At 43.4% G+C, this 20,321-nt stretch overlaps 1 protein-coding gene and 1 long non-coding RNA gene across 9 annotated transcripts in view; one reads left to right on the top strand and one right to left on the bottom strand.

Moving 5' to 3' along the window:
* The first annotated feature begins 1,731 nt into the window (after positions 1-1,731).
* Positions 1,732-20,321, top strand: part of LOC144615318 (uncharacterized) — a 48,014-nt gene continuing 29,424 nt past the window's right edge. For 2 of the 7 annotated variants that reach the window (XM_081794740.1, XM_081794739.1), the window contains exons 1-2: positions 1,732-7,115; positions 9,380-9,451. In XM_081794740.1, coding sequence (XP_081650866.1) covers positions 1,747-7,115; positions 9,380-9,451 — 5,441 coding nt within the window. In that variant the 5' untranslated portion in view covers positions 1,732-1,746. Of the gene's footprint in view, positions 7,116-9,379; positions 9,452-14,720; positions 14,793-18,646; positions 18,719-19,441; positions 19,523-20,321 lie in introns of all 7 variants that reach the window. The other 5 variants (XM_081794734.1, XM_081794735.1, XM_081794736.1 and 2 more) reach the window with 5 other exon arrangements.
* Positions 7,289-20,296, bottom strand: LOC145715122 (uncharacterized). 2 transcript variants are annotated; one of them, XR_014137139.1, is made up of 3 exons: positions 20,217-20,296; positions 19,466-19,520; positions 7,289-8,212 (listed from the first exon to the last, which is right to left on the bottom strand). It is a non-coding gene; the product is annotated as an uncharacterized LOC145715122 (long non-coding RNA). The 2 variants fall into 2 exon arrangements; XR_014137140.1 differs by lacking the exon at positions 7,289-8,212 and adding an exon at positions 15,056-15,242.

The following is a 20,321-nucleotide window of genomic DNA, read 5'->3' as shown; positions in this document are numbered from 1 at the left end:
CGGCGCGGGGCTCGAACTCACAGACTGCGAGATCATGACCTGAGCCGAAATCAGGCACTCAGCCAGCTGAGCCACCCAGCCGCCCCTCGATTTCTGAATATTTCACTCACCCCACAGTTGCAAAGTTTGTTTTGAAGGGAAGAGAGTGGAGAAAGAGAAGATGGTTACTTTCTGAAAAAGCACTGGAAGATTTTTCGTGCAAAATAATAATGTTAATTGAATCTAAATCAAACCAGTCGAGGAAACTTCAGACGTTTCCAAGTTTAGGCTTTGAGAAGTCTCGCTTCCTGGGGTGCCTGGGTGGCTCCATAGGTTGAGCATCCGACTCTTGATTTTGGCTCAGGTCACGATCCCAGAGTTTGTGGGGTCAGCCCCACGTCGGGCTCTGTGCTGAGCGTGGAGCCTACTTGGGATTCTCTCTGTCTCTCCCTCTGTCCCTCTCCTCCGCTCACGCTTTCTCTCTCTCAGGAAAAAAAAAATTAAAAAAAAAAAGTCTAGCTTCCTGAAAAAGGTGAAAAGATGAGAAAAAGATTCAGCATTGATGCTAAAGATTTCAGAAACCTGATTATAGCAACAGATCCATTCCTGCATGAGGCCAGTCTTGGAATCAGTTCCATATAAAAACTATTCCTGTGTGCTAGACATTGGGATTAAGATAAAAATCCCCTCTCTCTTGCATTTTACATGCTAGAGGTTGTGCCAGACCATAAGCAAGGACTAAAAATACATTAGAAAAGGGGCTGTGAAGGAAGTAAACTGAGTGCTAGTTGCAGTATTTCAAGAAAATTGTTTAACACGCTGACTATAACATCCTAAGTGCCTTCTCCATGTGGGCGCACAGAGTGGACCTCTGAAAAGTGGCCTTGTTACTTTTTCTAGATCAATGGCTATGTCCAGTCAAGATGAGATGGGGGAAGTTTTCCCACCCAGTGTAAATAAAGGGCTAGAATTGGTTTCCGGCCCTCTTTCCCAGAATGAATTGCTTAGCACTCCCCCCAAACTCCTCCTACAGACATTTAGGGGCCATCGCAGATTCAGTGGTAGGCCCCCATCTAACAGAGTGGTGAATTAATAATCAGCCATGGGTACTGAGAATTTAGAGGAAATGGCAACATTTTAGAATATCTGACTGTGAAGTGTGTTCTCCTCCCCATCGCCCTAACTGGTGCTTATTTTGCAGGTCAGCTACTTTTCTTGGAAGCAGTATGGCCAGGGGGAGGAAGAACGTCTCTCGGATTTAAGCTTTGAAGAGCAAGAGTTCAAATTGCTAGAGCTGGACTAGCATTTTTTAATTTCCCAGGATGCCAGGTCCTGTGGCTTCCTTGGAAGCTCTGCTCCACTCCCCCACCCTTCCACCCCTCAGAGCTGCGGGAGTGCGGGGCCACCCAGATCTGAGTCCAAGTACTACCTTGCTGTGAGCAGCCCCGGGCCGGGGAGGGGGGGGGAGGGGGGAGGGGGGGAGTGGGGGGGAGTGGTGGCCTTTGCAGGGTGGAGGGAGGCCTGGGCCCCAAGTGATTCTGGGAAAAGGGCCCGCTCTGCTGGTGCGGAGCCCATCTCCAGGGAGCTAATAAAGGTGGCGTAAATAAAGACATCATAAATAAAGGGTGGGACGTGGGCGGGGAGGGCGCACAGTTGCTAACTGCGCGTGCGCATCATGGGGCTGCCATAATGGTTTGGCTCCCGCTCAGGGCCCAGCGCCAGTACCCCACTCGCCTGGGTCGCTGCACCCCGGAGCCTCCGCGTGTCATGTCCCGGCTGCGCCTGTTGGCCCCACTGCTTCTCTTTATGTGGCAACCATTGTGGCTGCTGGTCCAGGCAGCTCAGCCTCCGGAGTGGGCCCTGGACCCTGCCCAGCTGACTTCCGACCCCCTGGAGGCGGCTGAGCCCTGGTCTTCTCACTCCTCTGATCCCCCGCCCGAATCGCCCCAGGCACTTACACCCCCAGCTGAGCCGGGGGGCTTTAATTACCTGGGGTCCTCTGCTCCAGCCCAGATGTTGGCCCCGCCTAAGGAGTTGACCGAGACTTTGGTTCCATTGCTGGACACGGATTCGTTTGGAGAACTACCCCCAGGGCCAGATGAGGATCTGAATGACCAGCTAACCCAGCATCAAAGGCTCCCAGAGGTGGTTCCAGTGCCAGGTTGGGATCAGAATCAGACCATAGCTCCGCCTCCTCATCTCAAAAGTAAGACTAAAACTGTAGGTTTAGATCAGGCCGAAGATCACCAGTCATTTGATTCCAATATGGGTCTCCTGTATCCTGAGGAGAACCTACCTATGGGTTTCCCAGGGGGACCAGATCAACTTCCAAACTTCTCTGAGGAGGCTGAAATTCCTCCACCCTTGCAGAAGACCCCACATCATCTAGAGTCCCCTGAGGAAGCTGAATCTTTTTTGCCCCAAGGGGAGGCTCAGGCTCAGCATCCAGAGCCCTCTGAAGAGACAGAACCATCTCTACTTGAGCAGGAGGCTCCATCTCAGCGTCCAGAGTCCCTTAAGGATGGAAATTCAGCAAACCCACAAGAAGCCCCAGCTGAGCCTTCAAGTACCCCTGAAGAGGTCGAACCTTCTTCAGTCCAGCAGGAAGCCTCAGCTCACCCTACAGAGGCCCCCGAGGAAGTGGAACCTTCTCCAACCCCCCAGGAGGCCCCTGCTCAGCCTCCAGAGCCATCTAAGGACATCATATCTCAACTGTTAGCACATCATGAAGTAAATGTGCTATCTCCAAGTCAGAGTGAAGCTCAGAAGCCAAGCTTCCCCAATGTCACTGTTAAACCTCTGGATCTTACCATAACTCTAACTCAGCCTGCGGAGCACCCTGAGGAGGCTGGACCTACCCCAGTCCAGCAGGAGGCCCCTGCTCAGCGTGCAGAGCGCCTCGAGGAGGTTGAACCTACCCCAGTCCAGCAGGAGGCCACTCCTCAGCCTGCAGAGCGCCTCGAGGAGGTTGAACCTACCCCAGTCCAGCAGGAGGCCCCAACTCTAGTTCCAGAGTTCCCTATCGAGTATTTAACTCAACTTGCAGTAAGTGATGAGGTGACATCTCTACCTCTAGGTCAGTATCCAGATTATTTAATGTTTCCCAGGGTTATAGGTAAGCCTTTAGATGTGGAATTTACCACAACTCCAGGGCCTGATAAAGGTGTTGAATCTTCTATAGCCCAGCAAGAGGCCCCACCTCAGCCTCTTGAACATACTGAGGAAGCAGAACTTTCTCTAACCCAGCAAGAGACCTCGGGTAAGCCTCCAGAGGAGGTTGAGCCTTCAAGTGAGCAGGAGACCCCAGGTCAGCCTTCCGAGCCTCCTGGGGTGATTGATCCTTCTCTAAGGCAGCAGGAGACCCCAGCTCAGCCTTCAGTGCCTCCTGAGGAAGGTAAGCCTTCTCTAAGCAAACAGGAACCCCCAGCTCAGCTTCCAGACCGTTTTGGAGAAGCTGAACTTTCTCCAACCCAGGAGGAGGCCTTAGCTCAGCTTGCAGAGCTCCTTAATGAGGCAGAATCTTCAACCCAGCAGGAGACTCCAGCTCAGTCTCCAGGGGAGATAGAATCTTCTGCAACCCTGCAAGAGCAACCAGCTCAGCCTCCAGAGCTGCCTTCCAGGGAGGTGGAACCTTCTCCAACCCAGCAGGAGCACCCAGCTCAACCTCTATGGCATCATAAGATGACAGTTTCACCTCCAGGTCACTACCATGATCAACATTTAAACCTGCCCAATGTCAGTGTGAAACCTCCAGATGTGCAGCTTACCATGACTGCAGAACCCACTACAGAGGTGGGACCTTCTGCAGTTCGGCACGAGACTATAGCTCAGCCCTCAGTGCCTCTTAATGTGGAACCTTTTGAAACCCAGCATGAAGCCCCAACTCTGCCTCCACAGTCCCCTGAGGTTGAATCTTTGCCAGTCCAACAGGAGACTCCAACGCAATCTCCAGAATCTACCACACAGGAGAAACTTCCAACACAGCAGGAGACCCCAGTTCAGTATCCAGAATATCCTGGAGAAGTTGAACCTTCTACAACCCAGCAGGAGGCCCTAGCTCAGCAATCACAGGCCCCTGAGGAGGGTGAATCATCCTCAACCCAGGAGGAGGCCCCGACTCAGCTTCCAGAGGCCCAGGAAGAGGGTGAACCTTCCCCTCTCCAGGAGGAGGGCCAGGGTCAGCACCCACAGGCCTCCGAGGGGAGTGAACCACCTACAACCCAGGAGGAGTCCCCAGCTCAGCATCCACAGACCCCTGAGGAGGTTGAATCTTCAACCCAGCAGGTGGCCCCAGCTCAGTTTCCAGTCCTCCAGGAGTCCCCAGCTATATCCCCTGAGCCCCCTAAGGAGGTGGAACCTTCTCCCACACCTCAGGAGCCCCCAGCTCAGCCTTCAGAGCCCGGTAATGAGGCAGAATCTTTTCCAACTCAGCAGGGAGCCCCAGTTGTATCCCCTGAGCCCCCTAAGGAGGTAGAACCTTCCACACAGCAGGAGGCCCCACCTCAGCCTTCAGACCCTCCTGAGAAGGTGGAACCATCTCCAGTCCAGCAGGAAACCCTATCTCTACCTCTCGAGCCACTTAAGGAGATAGAACCTTCTCTAACACAACAGGAGGTACAAGCTCAGCCTTCAGAGGCCCCTGAGAAGGTAGAACCATCTCCAATTCTGCAGCAGTCTCCAACTCAACCTCCGGAGCCCTCTAAGGAGGCAGAAACTCCTCCAGCCCAGCAGGAGGCCCCAGTTCAGCCTCCAGAGCCACCTGAGGAGGTTGTAGCACAACCTCCAGTCCATAATGAGGTGACAGTTCCACCTCTAGGACAAGAGCAAGCTCAGCATCCAAACTTGCCCAATGTTACTGTTCAGCCTGCTGACCTGGAGCTTACTGTAACTCCAGAACCTACTGTGGAGGCTGAGCAGTCTACAATCATGCAGCAGACTCTAGCTCCTCCAGAGGACACTGAGGCGACACCTCCACATCCAGAGCAGGTCCAGGCTCAGCATCCAAATTTGACTGAAGTCAGAGTTCAGCCTTTAGACCTGGAACTGACCATAACTCCAGAACCCACTACAGAGGTTGAAACTTCAACCACGCAAGAGATCCCAGGTCACCCTTCAGAGCCACCTAAGGAGGTTGTAGTTCAGCCTCCACTGTTTCAGGAGGTGACAGTTCCAACTCCAGGTCTGGATCAAGCTCGTCATCCATCGTCACCTAATGTAACAGTTCAGCCTTTGGACCTAGAGCTTACCATAACTCCAGAACCCCCTATGGAGGTTAAAGCTTCTACAGCCCTGAAGAAAACTACAGCTCCTCCAAAGGACCTTGAGGTAACATTTGCACATCTAGAGCAGGTTCAGGTTCAGCATTCAACCTTGAATAAGGCCACAACTCAACATTTGGACCTGGGGCTTACTATAACTCCAGAATTCAATAAGGAGATTGAACTTCCTCTACCTATGCAGGAGACTCCAATTCAGCCTCCAAAGCCACCTGAGGAGGTTATTGGAGCTCAACCTCCAGTATATCAGGAGCAGACTGTTCTGACACCAGGTCAGAATCAAGCTCAGCATTCATCACTCCCCAATATAACAGTTCGACCTTTGGACCTGGAGCTTACCATAACTCCAGAGCCCACTGTGGAGGTTAAAACTTCTACAGTCCTGAAGAAAACTACAGCTCCTCCGAAGGACCTTGAGGTGACATTTCCACATCTAGAGCAGGTTGAGTCTCACCATCCGACGTTGACTGAGGTCACAGTTCAGCCTTTGGACTTGGAGCTTACCATAACTCCAGAATCCACTACAGAGGTTGAACCTTCTCCAGCCATGCAAGAGACCCCAGATCAGCCTCCAGAGCCGCCTAAGGAACTTGTAGCTCAACCTCCAGTATATCAAGAGGCAGCAGTTCCAACCCCAGATCAGGATCAAGCTCAGCGTCTGTGGTTGCCGAATGTAACAGTTCAGCCTTTGGACTTGGTGCTTACTGTAACTACAGAACCCACTACGGATGTTAAACATTCCTCAGCCCTGCAGCAGACTACCGCTCCTCCAAAGGACCTTGAGGTGACATTTCCACATTCAGAGCACATTCAGCATCCAACCTTAACTAAAGTCACAGTTAAACCTTTGGACCCAGGGCTTACCGTAACTCCAGAATCCACTACAGAGACTGAACCTTCTCTAACCATGCAAGAGACCCCAACCCAGCCTCCAGAGCCACCTAAGGAGGTTGTTCAGTATCCGTCCCAACAGGAAGTGACAGTTCCTACTCCAAGTAAGGATCAAGGTCAGCAACCAACATTGCCCAGTGTCACAGCTCATCGTGTGGACTTGGGGCTTACCATAACTCCAGAACCTACTACAGAGGCTGAACATTCTACACCCGTGAAGGAGACTACAGCTCCTCCTCCAAAGGACCTTGAGGTGACACTTGCACATCCAGAGCAGGTTCAGAGTCAGCATCCAAACCTGACTGAAGTCACAGTTCCACCTATGGACCTGGAACTTACTGTAACTGCAGGATCCAGTGTGGAGACTGAACCTTCTCCAACCATGCGAGACACCCCAACTCAGCCTCCAGAGCCACCTAAGGAGGTTGTAGTTCAATATCCATTCCAGCAGGAAGTGACAGTTCCAACTCCAAGTAAGGATCAAGGTCAGCATCCAGCATCACCCATCATCCCATTTCGTCATGTGGAGCTTACTATAACTCCAGAACCTATTACAGAGGCTGAACATTCGACAACCCTGAAGAAGACTACAACTCCTCCCCCAAAGGACCTTGAGGTGACACTTGCACATCCAAAACAGGTTCAGAGTCAACATCGAAACCTGACTGAAGTCACGGTTCCACCTATGGACCTAGAAATTCCTGTAAGTCAGCAACCAGAGTCATTTGAGACAGGTTTTCCTCCAACAACTGAACATCCTGTGGTGCATTTTGTAAAGTATACCTCAGAAAAGGCATACACAACTTTAACTTGGCAACCAGAACAGAATGCCACCACAGACCTCAAAATATGTGAGCGCTGTACCTGCAAAGAGGAGACACTGTCGTGTGTTGGTCTCAGCCCACAGCAGAGGCTCCGCAGAGTGCCCGTGCTGGAGCCCGACACCTACAACGGCACCTTCACCATCTTGTAAGAATCGCCTTTACTTGTTTGTTCTCTGCCTCCTGCTTGACATGGCAGTCTCTTCCTCAATGTCGCCCTGGGCCTTCCTCATCTCCCCAACCACGTTGACTGACTTTCTGTTTTTACCTTTTCTTTGTCAACTATCCCTTATCTTCATTTTCCTTTTTACTACTGTTCGCCCTTCTGCAATCTTTTACTTGTAATTGTCCTTATTCTTTTTCCTTATCCAATTTTTAGCCCCATTATTTCATTCCTTAACCTCTACTCTCCCATTTTTGCTCCATCCTCTATAATAGGATACAACAGAGTAGTGAAGAGTAGAGATTCTGGAACTAGATTGCCTGCGTTTGGGCCGAGGTCTGTCATCTATTAGCTTTGTGACTCAGTTTCCTTTTCTGTGAAATGGAAATTATGATAGTTACCATCTCATGGGATTATGGTGAGATCTAGATGAGGTAATACATATGAAGCACTTGGATCAGTGCCTGGCGAAATATGAGTGTTAGCTGTTATTATTTTGATTCCCCAGACCTCATCTTTGACGCCCGGCCTTCCACATACAGTACTCAGTTTGGGCCCAACCCAAGAGTAAGTACTATGGGCGCCACACTAGGATGAAATCGTCTTCAGAACATGAAATGACAGGTGGGAAGAAAGGAAATGGTCATAAAAAGGGAGGTGGCATGTAATTAAGTACTAAAAGAGGTACCATGGGTGTTGGAATTCAGCAGACTCTGTAATCAGCGGAGTATGGAGGTCAGGGAGAGCTGCATGGATAAGCTAACACTTTAGCTGAGACTTAAAGAGTGGCTCTGATGTGTTAAATAGAGAAAAAATGGGTATAAGTCTAGGCAAAGGCACGGCTGCAGGAATGATCAGGAATTAAGAATTAGGTTAAGCAGTTAAAGATCCAATTACGAGAAACCTTGACTATCAGCTAGAGAGGTTTGAACGTTAGATTCTGAGTTATAGAGAGCCATTGAAAGTTTTCAAGCATGAGATATACAGACCGCTGAAACAGGATTATTTTCAGTTCCCCATATAGGCCGATCTGGAGAGGAGAGCTTGATCCAGCGAGACCAGATAGAATGTTCTAACAAAACCTGGGAATAAAGTAACAAGGGGCCGACTCAGAGTGGCTGAAAAGAGTAGAAAGAAAAGCCTTGAGAGCACTGCAAAGGAGGAAGTGACAAGATAGACTAACTGATGACAGTCGCGGGTGGGGTGTGCACGGGAAAGAGAAAACTCAGATATTACTCTGAAACTTCTGTCCCAGATAAGAATGATGGAAGTTGAGGCATCTTTTACCAGGGAACACAGAGCAACCAGAAGGCTTCAGGTTGACTGGAAATGTCCACCAGGCACATGGGCAGATGGGTATCTGTTTTGAATTTATTCCTGACTCCCCTGAAAAAAATGTGTATATAAACTGACCAGGTAAGCTGTTGCTGAGGGAAGAGGACAAAACTAAAGGTAAAGATTCAAAGTCATACGCAGAGTTAGCGGTTGAAACTGAACCTCAGGCATTTAATAGCTTCTCTTAAACATGTGTAATTCATGGATACATGAATTATCATGGATACTTTTTTTTGTTTTTAATGTCACAGGTATAGAGGATAAAACGTGAAAATCCCACCCCACCCTCCCTACCACTCATAAGATAACTCCTGTCACCTTTTTGGTGTGTGTCCTTCCTTCCCATCTCTTTCCTTTGCATTTTTTCCTAATTTCCTAATGAGGGGATACTTTTTAATTCCTTGCCCAGTGATTTGTTGCTTTTCCCTATACAATATGTCTAAGAAATCTTTCCATGTTAGTTATTCTAATTTCTAACTTCCCTTATCCTTCTAACACCTAGAGAGGTTTCAGTAGAGGGCTTCTTTACATTTGTTTGCTGATAATGGTAAATTTTTTACCATTTTTTTCGTTGAATTATTATTTTCTCATTGATTTGTGGAAGGAACCATTTTAGACACATAAGTGATTTGGGGGAAAAAAATACTTATCTCCAGAGTAATTAACAGGCGTTATCTACCCAAGGAATGGAACAAATAGGAAGTTCAGGTTCTAAGGAGCTGGCTTGTTTGTGCCAGTGGCCCCACGCTATCTCTTTATTAATTGCACCACCTGGGATGCTGATAGCCGCGGAAATTAGAAAGTTGGCATTTACTGCATTGGAATATTCCCCACAAGGTTGCCAGTGATTCTTTTATTTATTCTGTTCATTCCTTTCCTACCTATTCAAGGATCTGAACTGTGTTTCTTCACAGAAATTTCCAAGGAAACTCTATTTCTCACATTGATGAAAATGTATGGAAGGGATACCGTTGGGCTGAGAAACTGTGAGTATATTCTCTCCAAATACGAATACAAAAAAAAAAAAAAAAAAAAAAAAAAAAAAAAACTAACTGCATTCTAAGGTCCTTCTTGGTCCAGAACTTTGAAGTCAGTAGCTCTGAGGAAAGGTGTTTCCCCTTCCATATCCCAACTCGACCTCTACCGATTGCAATTCTGTGTTAATTTTTTTTTTTAACGTTTATTTATTTTTGAAACAGAGAGAGACAGAGCATGAACGGGGGAGGGTCAGAGAGAGGGAGACAGAGAATCTGAAACAGGCTCCAGGCTCTGAGCTGTCAGCACAGAGCCCGACGCAGGGCTCGAACTCACGGACCGCGAGATCATGACCTGAGCTGAAGTCAGCCGCTTAACCGACTGAGCCACCCAGGCGCCCCATCTGTGTTTATTTTAAAAATTAAATTTGGCAGGTTCCCTTTAAAATTAGAATCAATTTCAACTTATTTTCCATTATACAAGGAATACGTGATTATAGTCTCAATATATAAAAATGAAATAACAGGGGGGCCTGGGGGGCTTATTCGGTTAAGTGTCCAACTTCGGCTCAGGTCATAATCTCAACGGTTCGTGGGTTCAAGCCCCACGTTGGGCTCTGTGTTGACAGCTCAGAGCCTGGAGCCTGCTTCAGATTCTGTCTCCCTCTCTCTCTGCCCCTCTCCTGCTCATTCATTCCCTCTCTCTCTCTGTCTCAAAAATAAATAAACATTAAAAAAAATTTTTTTGATGAAATAACAGATCTAGTGAACACCTGCCTTATGTTCTAATCCCCCCACTGCTGGGATAGCCACTACTCTGGATTTAGTATATATCCTTCCAGACCTTTTTCCATGCATTTGCCTACATACATATTTACAGCAAAATAGGTTTGTTGTGTGATTTTCTTATCTTTTTTTTACATAAATTGTAACATCCTACAACTCGATTCTTTTGCTTCGTGGTATGTCTTAGACTTTTTTTCTTCCAGTACATAGAGGGTTACCCCATCCATGCAAGCTGCTGCATAATATTCCATAGTATGAGTGTATTATGATTTAGTAATTCCCCTCCTGATGGATGTTTAGGCTGTGTCCAGTTTTCTTATTACATGCATTGCTGCATGGACCACCTCATACATGCATCTTTGTGTACGTGGGTGGGTATTTCTGTAGAATAGATCCCTGGAAATGGAACTGTTGGGATGAAGACGATGTCGATATATACAATTTTAATTGCCCTCAAAAAAGGTGTGCCAATTTACACACCAATCCATACACCATGACAGCATTCATTTCCTCCTACCCTCCCACTCTTGGATATTCTCCATTTCTTGGCTGATCTGGTGGGTGAATAAAATGGGTCCCTTCTGAATTTGAATTTTTCTGATTACGTATACATTTAAATATCTCTGTATGTTTCCTGGGCATTTGTGTTTCTTGTCTGAATTTTCTGTCCTTTGCCAATTTTTTTGTTATCTTTTTTTTAAATTGATTTGTAGAAAAAGTCAGTGTAGACACAAGTAATTTTGGAAACAATATTATACTCAAAGTAACTGACTGGCATTTTTCATGACAGATTGTGTGTCATATCATTAGTTCAACTTGGGTAGATAAGTCATAAATGACTTCTGAATTAATAATAAAAGACATAACAGTCATAGTAATCTAAATGTAGGGATTATGATCCCCCTAAAGTAGATTCCCCCCTGCCCCTTAGTCTGATAACCTTACTGGTAAGGGACAAATGGTAGAACAAGGTAGTTGTTTTCTTATGAATTTTATGAATTTCTTAAATACTATATATAGTTTATATTTTCTCATGATAGTATCTAACTTGGAGATCTTATTTCCCAAACTTGTAAGAAAAATGAAAGTAATTTGGCACAAGGAACAAGAGAGAGTGGAGAGAGTGGGTAGGCTGAGGGACAGGGGTAGGAGAAAAACTTTGAATTGTGTATTATATACCTTTGGAATTCTGAGCCATGCAAATATATATTACCTATTAAAAAAAATAAACTGAAGTTAAAAAAATATTTTTTGAAAAGCGTGTATTTGGTAGTTTATATACTAGAAGATGAATCTGGTAAGATTTGATGATTCTTAAAAAATTTTTAAATGTTTATTTATTTTTGAGAGAGAGAGAGAGAGAGAGAGAGAGAGAGTGAGCAGGGAAGGGGCAGAGAGAGAGGGAGACACAGAGTCCTAAGCAGGCTCTAGGCTCCGAGCTGTCAGCACAGAGCCTGATGTGGGGCTCGACCCCACAAACTGTGAAATGATGACTTGAGCCGAAGTCAGACACTTAAGCAACTGAGCCACCCAGGTGCCCCAAGATTTGATGATTTCTAATTCAGCTTGAGGGTTATGCCTTGTAAGACAGAAGTTTTTAACTATGGGTCAATAGTCCCCTGGGGCAGGATTTTTAACCTTTTTTTCTATATATCAAATTTTTAAAAAAATTTTTTTCAACATTTATTTATTGCTGAGAGACAGAGCATGAACAGGGGAGGGGCAGAAAGAGAGGGAGACACAGAATTGGAAGCAGGCTCCAGGCTCTGATCTGTCAGCAGAGAGCCCAATGTGGGGCTCGAACCCACGAACCGTGAGATCATGACCTGAGCTGAAGTTGGACACTTAACAGACTGAGCCACCCAGGCACCCTTCTATATATGTATTGATGATCTGCAGAAGCTTATGTTCTTGGGATGATGTTTTCAAATGTATAATAAGTTAAAATATATAGGAAAAGGAAATTATGTGGAAATAGAGTTTTCAAAAAATTTTTAAAAAGATTAGTGATATAGCAATAAATCTGCTTCTGTTAGAATATTAAATAACAAAATATAATGGTACGCCTACTAACTATTATAACTTCAAGGTACTGATGAGAATAAATGATATTTTGAGATATCCATGCCAAATATGTGATATGAAAATATCTGATTTCTGCTGGGGACCAAATTAACTACACTAATCTGTGGTTTGTTGCCTACATTCATAATGGAAGGAAATGCTAATTCTAGTTAGAGGTTTGTGAAAATAGAGATGTGATTCTATTTCCCATCCAAGTTTGGCACCCACAAATTCAGTCCATTCTATTCACGGACCTGAGCCCTAAAGGGATGGTCTGCAAATTGAAATCGCATGCACACCTTTGCACGTATTCAAGAAAGTGCAGTTTTCTAGGGAAAGGGTCCATTCCATAGCTTTTATGAAATTCTCAAAAGGTTCTTGTCTCAAAAGATTGAGTCACAAATTGGGGCGGAGGTGGAGAAAGACATTTGTTTTCCTGTGAAGTTGTACTTATTCTCATAAATGATGATAAATGAATGATTTGTTTTAATTAAAAGTAGTATATTTGCAAATTGATACCTGTCACTTTCTGAATTCATTCAACAAATATTTATGGAGCATCTCCTATGTCCCAGGAACTGTTTTACATGCCAGGGATATAAGCCCAAGAACAAAACTGACCAAATATCCCACTTGTCAAGGGGTTTACAAATATATAATATAAAAACAAATATGTAAATATAATAAATACATAGAATTTCAAGTATTGGTAAGAAATCAGTGGCCAGATCTCTCAAGTTTTCTAATTTATTCAACGACCGTTTCTGCTGCTCATAGACTGAGTTTTTTACTAATGATAATACTTTTCATTCATATAATCTTGAGTTGGTTCTTTTTATTAGATGTACTGTTTACCTCTGTCTGAGGATATATTAATGATGCCATTCTAAATTTTGTATACTGTTTAGTTTTGAGAGAGAGAGAGAGTGAGAGACAGAGTGCAAGTTGGGGAGGGGCAGAGAGAGAGGGAGACACAGAATCGGAAGCAGGCTCCAGGCTCTGAGCTTCAGCACAGAGCCCAGTGCAGGGCTTGAACCCATGGACTGCAACCTGAGCCGAAGTCGGATGCTTAACCGACTGAGCCACGCAGGTGCCCCATTAATGTTGGTATTCTCAAATCCTTTTGTGTTTTCTCTGTTAACTGTGTCATTGACTATAAGCTGTTATATTTGTTTTTTATTTTCTGTCCTGAATAGAATTGGCTTTCTCACTCCATTTGGTCATTCCTGAGTGCAATTTATCTTTGTAGTTGAGATTTGACTTGCTTCTGTTTTCTGGTCCTAAGGAAGAGGTGAAATGAACCACGGGGCTTGTTATTGGTGACAGGTCCCCCTGAGAGTTAAAGAAGAGGTGGGAGGTGACTTCTAATGGCTAGTCAGAGTGTATACCCTTCCTCCAGGGTTCTGGGACCCTGCCCCCTTCTAACACCAATGGCTCCTGCCTGGAAGAAAACACCCTTTGCTGCCAGATCCAAGGAGGAAGGATGTGGGGTTGATGTGCTGTCCTTGGTCCTACTGCAGTATCCCAGCTAATCACCCTGTAGGTGGCTCCAAGGCATTTCTGGTGGGGAGTGTTTGTAGAGCTACTCCCTTGGCTTTGAGCTAAGGTTGTGGATTTTCTAATTGTATCTTTTCTAATCATCCTTAGGGACTTTGGTGGAGTTTGGAGTTTGGTAGAGACTTGGCATGTTTCAATCTGCCAGCTTGAAATAGCACAACCTCTTAGGAAGACAATTTTGTACCCCTGTTAAATCCTGGAGAAACTTAGGCAAATGTGTACTAGGATATAAACAGAAAAATGTCCAAAGCAGCACTGTTTATAATAACTAAAAATTAGAAAAATCTAGTATCCACCAACAGTAGAATGAACAAATAGTGTTACACGGGTATTTACTCTATACTTATTAAACTGAGCATTTATGTTATGTGCATTTTATGCACATTTTTAGTTCTCACAGATATTTTTTAGATGGGGAAAAAATTAGATGGCTTTACTTGTAGCACTGATATGGTTATAAATAGGGCTTCCACAATAAAATTTGGGAAAAGAGAGGAGGAAGTGGCAGTTCTGTCCATGTTTTTGCCACTCAGGGCTGGGTTCTAACAGAGATTTTATGATCCAGAGAGTAGGCATTAAATGTACATTTTGGTGTGAAGAGTGGATAGGGGTGTGTGTGTGTGTGTGTGTGTGTGTGTGTGTGTGTGTGAGAGAGAGAGAGAGAGAGAGAGAGAGAGAGAGGGAGAGACAAAGGAGTATGTGAGAAGAAAAGATTTGAATCAAACAGCAGAGATCACCATCCCTACATTAAATAAGAATTAGTGTATTTGGTGGCACCATTACCCAGGTTTCTCTCACATCTAGCGGTCCTGTGTAGCAAATAGTTGTAGTTATTTTTGCATTTTGACCCAGAAATGACCTTTTCATTTTGCAGAATTCTCAGGGACAATTATCTGACCGAATTACATAAAGACACATTTGAAGACCTGCTATCCCTCCAGTATTTGTAAGTTAATCAGTTCATCATTTATTATGAGTTTTTAGTTATATTATTTATTAAAAAATACAGGGTTCAAATTGGATAATTGCAACAATTTCTTCTAACAGTAGAATTCTATAATTCTCTATAGTGGAATTCTATAATTCTCTCTATTAAATTCTATAACTCTGTAAGTCTGTGGGGACCCAGCCCATCTCTAGCATTAAATACCTCCTATGCATTTTCAACTTTTTAATTTTATAGACAAGATATAGGAAAAAGCCCTTCAGTTGTAGAGGAAAAGGGGTAATGAAGTCTGAGCAATTATGGACACCCATATGAACCTTGTTATGTAAGTGTTCATATACCATCTGCTTTTATTTATATTTATTATTTGTGGCCCATGGATCAAATCCTGTGTATGGTCTGTCTTGATACAACCTATGAGTTCAGAATGATTTTCATGTTCTTAAAGGGCTGTAAAAGAGAAAAGAAGAGAAAGAAACAGAGAATATGTGACAGAGACCGTATATGGCCTGCAAAGCCTAAAATATTTACTGTCTGGCCTTTACAGAAAAGGTTTGAAAAAGTTGGCTTAGTAAAATGAGAGGAATTGAAGTTAACCTCAAATTGTCACCTACAAGACAAGAAAATATAGAACACTTACATTAATTTGAATGCCATTAACCCAGAATTTTTAAATAATTTAATCTAAATTAAATATTTAAATATTAAATATTTAACTAAGCAGGTGAATTATGTAAGCAGTATTACCAAGTACATATTAAATTATTAAGAGATTAAGGATTTCAGTGTGGGAAATTTTATTAGTTTATTTTTTTATTATTATTTTTTATGTCATTTATTGTTAAGTTAGCTAACATACAATGTGCACTTGGCTTCAGGAGTAGATTCCTGTGATCAGTGTGGAAATTCTTATGCCACCATAAAAATAGATGTTTAAAATGATGGTTAAGGGGTTGGGGCTCCTGGGTGGCTCAGTTGGTTGGGCGTCCGACTTTGACTCAGGTCGTGATCTCACAGTTTGTGGGTTCGAGCCCCGTGTCGGGCTCTGTGCTGACAGCTCAGAGCCCGGAGCCTGTTTCAGATTCTGTCTCCCTCTCTCTCTGCCCCTCCCCCACTCATGCTCTGTCTCTCTCAAAAATAAATAAACATTAAAAAAATGATGGCTAAGGGGCACGTGGCTGTCTCAGTCATTAGAGTCTGCAACTCTTGATCTCGAGGTTGTAGGTTAGAGCCCCATGTTAGGTATAGAGATTACTTAAAAAAAATGAAATCTTTAAAAATATAATGATGGTTAAGTGGTATAGTTAGAAATGTTTACACTAAACAAACATCAGAAATGCCTCTAACTTCGCTAATTACAGAATAAACATCTCTCCAGCCTCATTGTCAAGGAAGAAATGTTTGCATATATCTCTGTACATTAGACATACAGAGATACTAATGTTCTTTGCTATGGAGGTTCAGTGTTTATTCTTTGTCCATGCCATGCAAAGCTGTGTATTTCATTAATCCTTTTTAAAAAAATTTTTTAATGTTTATTTATTTTTGAGAGAGAGAGAGAGAGAGACAGAGTATGAGCAGGGTAGGCACAGAGAGAGAGGGAGACACAGAATCCGAAGCGGGCTTCAGTCTCTGAGCTGTTGGCCCAGAGCCTGATGCGGGGCTCGAATTCATGAGCAGTGAGATCATGACCTGAACCGAACGAAGTCAGATGCTCAATCGACTAAGCCATCCAGGCACCCCTCATTAATCCTTATTAATGATGTGCTTTAGAAAATAGATTCTTCTTGCAAATGTGGAAGGCTTAAGGGTAGTGAGTAAAAAGAATCTCATATGACACTAAAAATAGCCCTTCAAATTATCAAACCTTCCAAGTCTTAGGGGACAACCACTTTGTATTGGTCTTCTTGGCTACCTCTGCCATCTGGGCTCCAAACGTTACAAACACAGTTTGGAGAAAACCAAAAGAGACAAACTGCGCAATGGATAGGGCCTTTCATTATTTCTACTATGAGGTACTTTGTAAGCCAATTATTTCATGTCAGGTGAAGTGTTCTCATTCATTCATTCAAAAAAAATGTGAATCAAAACCTAAAAAAGAATGTGACAGGCCCTATGCCCAGTACCATAGGCACGCAGATGGTTAAGACAGGCTTCCCACCCTTGTAGGAACTCATGATTTCACAGGGAAAATAAACAGAAGCTTAAACCATAATGCCTAAGCACTAAATGGATGATGAAGCACTGACAAAGTGCAGAAGAGGGAGCCACAAAGTCGTAAAACCACATTTCTTTTCAGTCGTTTTGCTCCTTCTACTCACTACCCAGCTGTTAATTTATTTTATAAATATTTGAGTTTGTTCTTTGTCCATGCATCAGTTTTAAACACAGTAGACAACGCAGATGAGCAAGACTAGTCCATACTTTCATGGAGTTTATGCCCAGAGGAAATGGAATGCCAGAATAACTATATTAAGAAGAAATTGGGGCACCTGACCGGCTGAGTCAGTAGAGCATGCGACTCTTGATCTCAGGGTCGTGAGTTCAAGCCCCAGGTTGGGCGTGGAGTCTACTTTAAAAAATTAAAAGAAGGAGAAGAAGGAGGAGGAGGAGAGGGGGAGGGGAAGAAATGGATTTGGGCAATGAGAAGTATAAGTTGTTTTTGGAACACAGAAGAGGGGGGGAAGACTTCAAGTTGGATCAGGGAAGTTACTAGAGAAATACTGTTTGAACAGAACCTTGAATGGCTATGACGTATCATCAGATAGACATCTTGGGAAGAATATGCTTGCAAGATAGAGTGAGTGAAAGGCAAAATGCAGGAGAAATTTCTTTGGTATCTGTAGAGTAGGAAACTAGAGCCGGATTTAGGATTTTGAAGGCCTTGGATGATATGCCACGCTACCGTGTTATCACAGCAGTGCTCTAGGACAAACTTTAGACTGCACCAGGGTCACCGGGAGGCCTTGTCAGAACACAGGTTCCACCTCCACAGTTCCTGATTCACTCAGTCCAGAGTAGAGCTGAGAATTTGCATCTTGAGTAAGTTCCCAAGTGACTCTGATATTTGAGAACCACTCCTGGAGAATTAATCTGGTGACTGTGTGCAGTATAGATTAGAATGGGAGAGACCAGAGATGAAAATGCCAGTCAGAAGATGGTGGTACCCATGTAGGTGGAAAGTGAGGGACTCGGCTGAAATCCATGGAAATAAGAGGGTCAACCATAATCAAGAATGGGTGTTTCCAAATAAAAATCCAGGACCGTGTTGTTTTTTTGTTGGCCCCACTTGCAGCTGAAGCAATTGATAAATTCATAGACCGTTTAGGCAACGTACAACCAAAAATAAATTTCTATTAATATGATAATATAATTCTGAGTTCGTTCAAAGTTAGGTATTGATTAGAGGAGTAACTTCTTTTCAAGTTAAATGAAAAGGTATCTTTTACCTCTTCTGGTATTGACTTGGTGTCAAGAAATAGAACTAAACCAGGAAGGTGTGCTAATGTGAGAATATCCCTTTTAATATTAGAAATTATATGTGGCGATCACAACTTTGAGCTCATAATTTAGAAATTGATGAGGCCACAAACAGTCATTTAATCAATTCTTCTGCTCTCAGGAAAGATTACTTCCAAGATCTATCAAGATCTATAGTTGCATATTTTATGTATGAAGATCACAAAGGTGAGACTCTTAAGAAAGGTGAGGACAGGGTTAGGGGCTCTGGAAGGTTCAAATAACAATTCCTAATACTCAGAGTTTAGCCAAAAGCTACTTATTCAATACTACCATCCTACTAATTAGATATCTTATAGCTAATTGAGGCAATATTTTCCTTTTCCTTTTCCTAGAGATTTATCCTGCAATAAAATACAATCTATTGAAAGACGTACATTTGAATCACTACCTTTTTTGAAGTTTATGTAAGTTACAAATATAAATTCATTATATTTGGAATTTGTATTAAACTTAATTGTAAACCTCTTTGTTATTCATTTGGAATGAATGAAACTTTATTAGTCGAAAGCTACTAAAATTATGTAGCAAATCTTTTTTGTCTGTGGCAAAGTTTGGTGTGAGAGTTATTATAGAGATCAGAGTGAATCGTTCTAGAGCAGCAGTTCTCTGCCAGGGTGATTTTGCATCCAGGTGACACTTGGTAGTGTCTGGAGACATTTTTGATTGTCAGACTGTAGATGTGCTCCTGGCATCTAGTGGGTGGAGGCCAGGGCTGCTGTCACACCCTACAGTTCACAGGGCAGCACCCCCCCCCCCCATAACAAAGATTATCCAACCATAAATCTCAACAGTGCTAAAGTTGTGAAACGTTTTTCTAGAGAAATAAACTTACTTCTCTAGAAAAAAATACTTACTTAACACAAGTATTTATTGAGCATTTACTGATTTGTATCTAATGCACCACATGTATAAACATGAAAGTATAAATCTTTCATGCAAATATTTTTTTAAAAAGGCAAGTATCTTTCATAGTGAGATTTCTTTAGTGTATGGAGAGAGTATTGTGGTTATGTTTCATTATCTATAAATTAGAATCCCTGCCAAAGGATAAATATTCTGAAAGAATATCTTTTTTTTCTCTTTGTTTGTGTCTTGTTTTTTGTGTGTGTGTGTGTGTGTGTGTGTAGAAATCTTCGTTGCAATTTACTCACCGAACTGAGCTTTGGAACATTTCAGGCCTGGCATGGAATGCCGTTTTTACACAAGCTGTAAGTGAAATAGAAAATGAATACATGTAAAAAAAAAAAAAAAAAAAAAAACTACATGTAAAAATATCATACAGTGATTGGTTAGGTGTGTGTTAATAAACCCAGTATGAATTCTGGAAAGTAGGTCTTAAAATCCATTTTTTTTTTCAAATGAGGAAACTAAGGTACAAAGAGGCCAAGAGACTTGTCTTAACTCCTAAATGGCACTCTCTGCCCTCCCTCGTAACCAGCTTTCGTGGGCAATGAAAGCCCCAAGCAAGTAACACCCAAGTCAGTATTATCATGGGAATTCGTGACAGTGATGCTTCCCCAAGGTGTGCATGGTCCTTGAAATCCACTTTTGAATTTAACTTTGATTCCTGCTCATGTGCAAGTTTCCTATGCAAAAGAGAACTTCAAAGAACTAAGTTTAGCACAGAGTTCTCCAGGCAGCAAAAGGTGTGGGTGCTTCTTGAGCCATCAGGAAAGCAGAAAGAACTCCTGAATGCCTGCCACAGGGCACTGCTCTCCATGTGTTTTCTTTCCTGACCACTCTTCAATTAAGAAGTGTGTTATTCCCTTTCAGCCGGAAAATTCTGTGATTTCTCTGTAAAAAAGCAAATCATACTGGACATGTTCAGTGGCCTGAGGGGGATTTTTAGACTCAAGGTTGAAGACCCTCCTCTAAAGCAGACGCTGGAAAAGACTGTCTTACTGTCTTGTGGTTCAGAAATCCGATTTCACAACTTATCTTCCATTAGATGAAAGTGTTTACGGTGTGTCCGGAGCTGGAGTTAAGTTCCTGCGGGTGCCCAAGAGC

The sequence above is a fragment of the Panthera onca genome (assembly GCF_046562875.1).
Source record: "Panthera onca isolate mPanOnc1 chromosome E1 unlocalized genomic scaffold, mPanOnc1 haplotype 2 h2.Chr16_ul_11, whole genome shotgun sequence".
Lineage (NCBI taxonomy): Eukaryota > Metazoa > Chordata > Mammalia > Carnivora > Felidae > Panthera > Panthera onca.
Note: the sequence above shows the minus strand (reverse complement) of the source record. Positions and strands in the feature narration are given on the sequence as shown.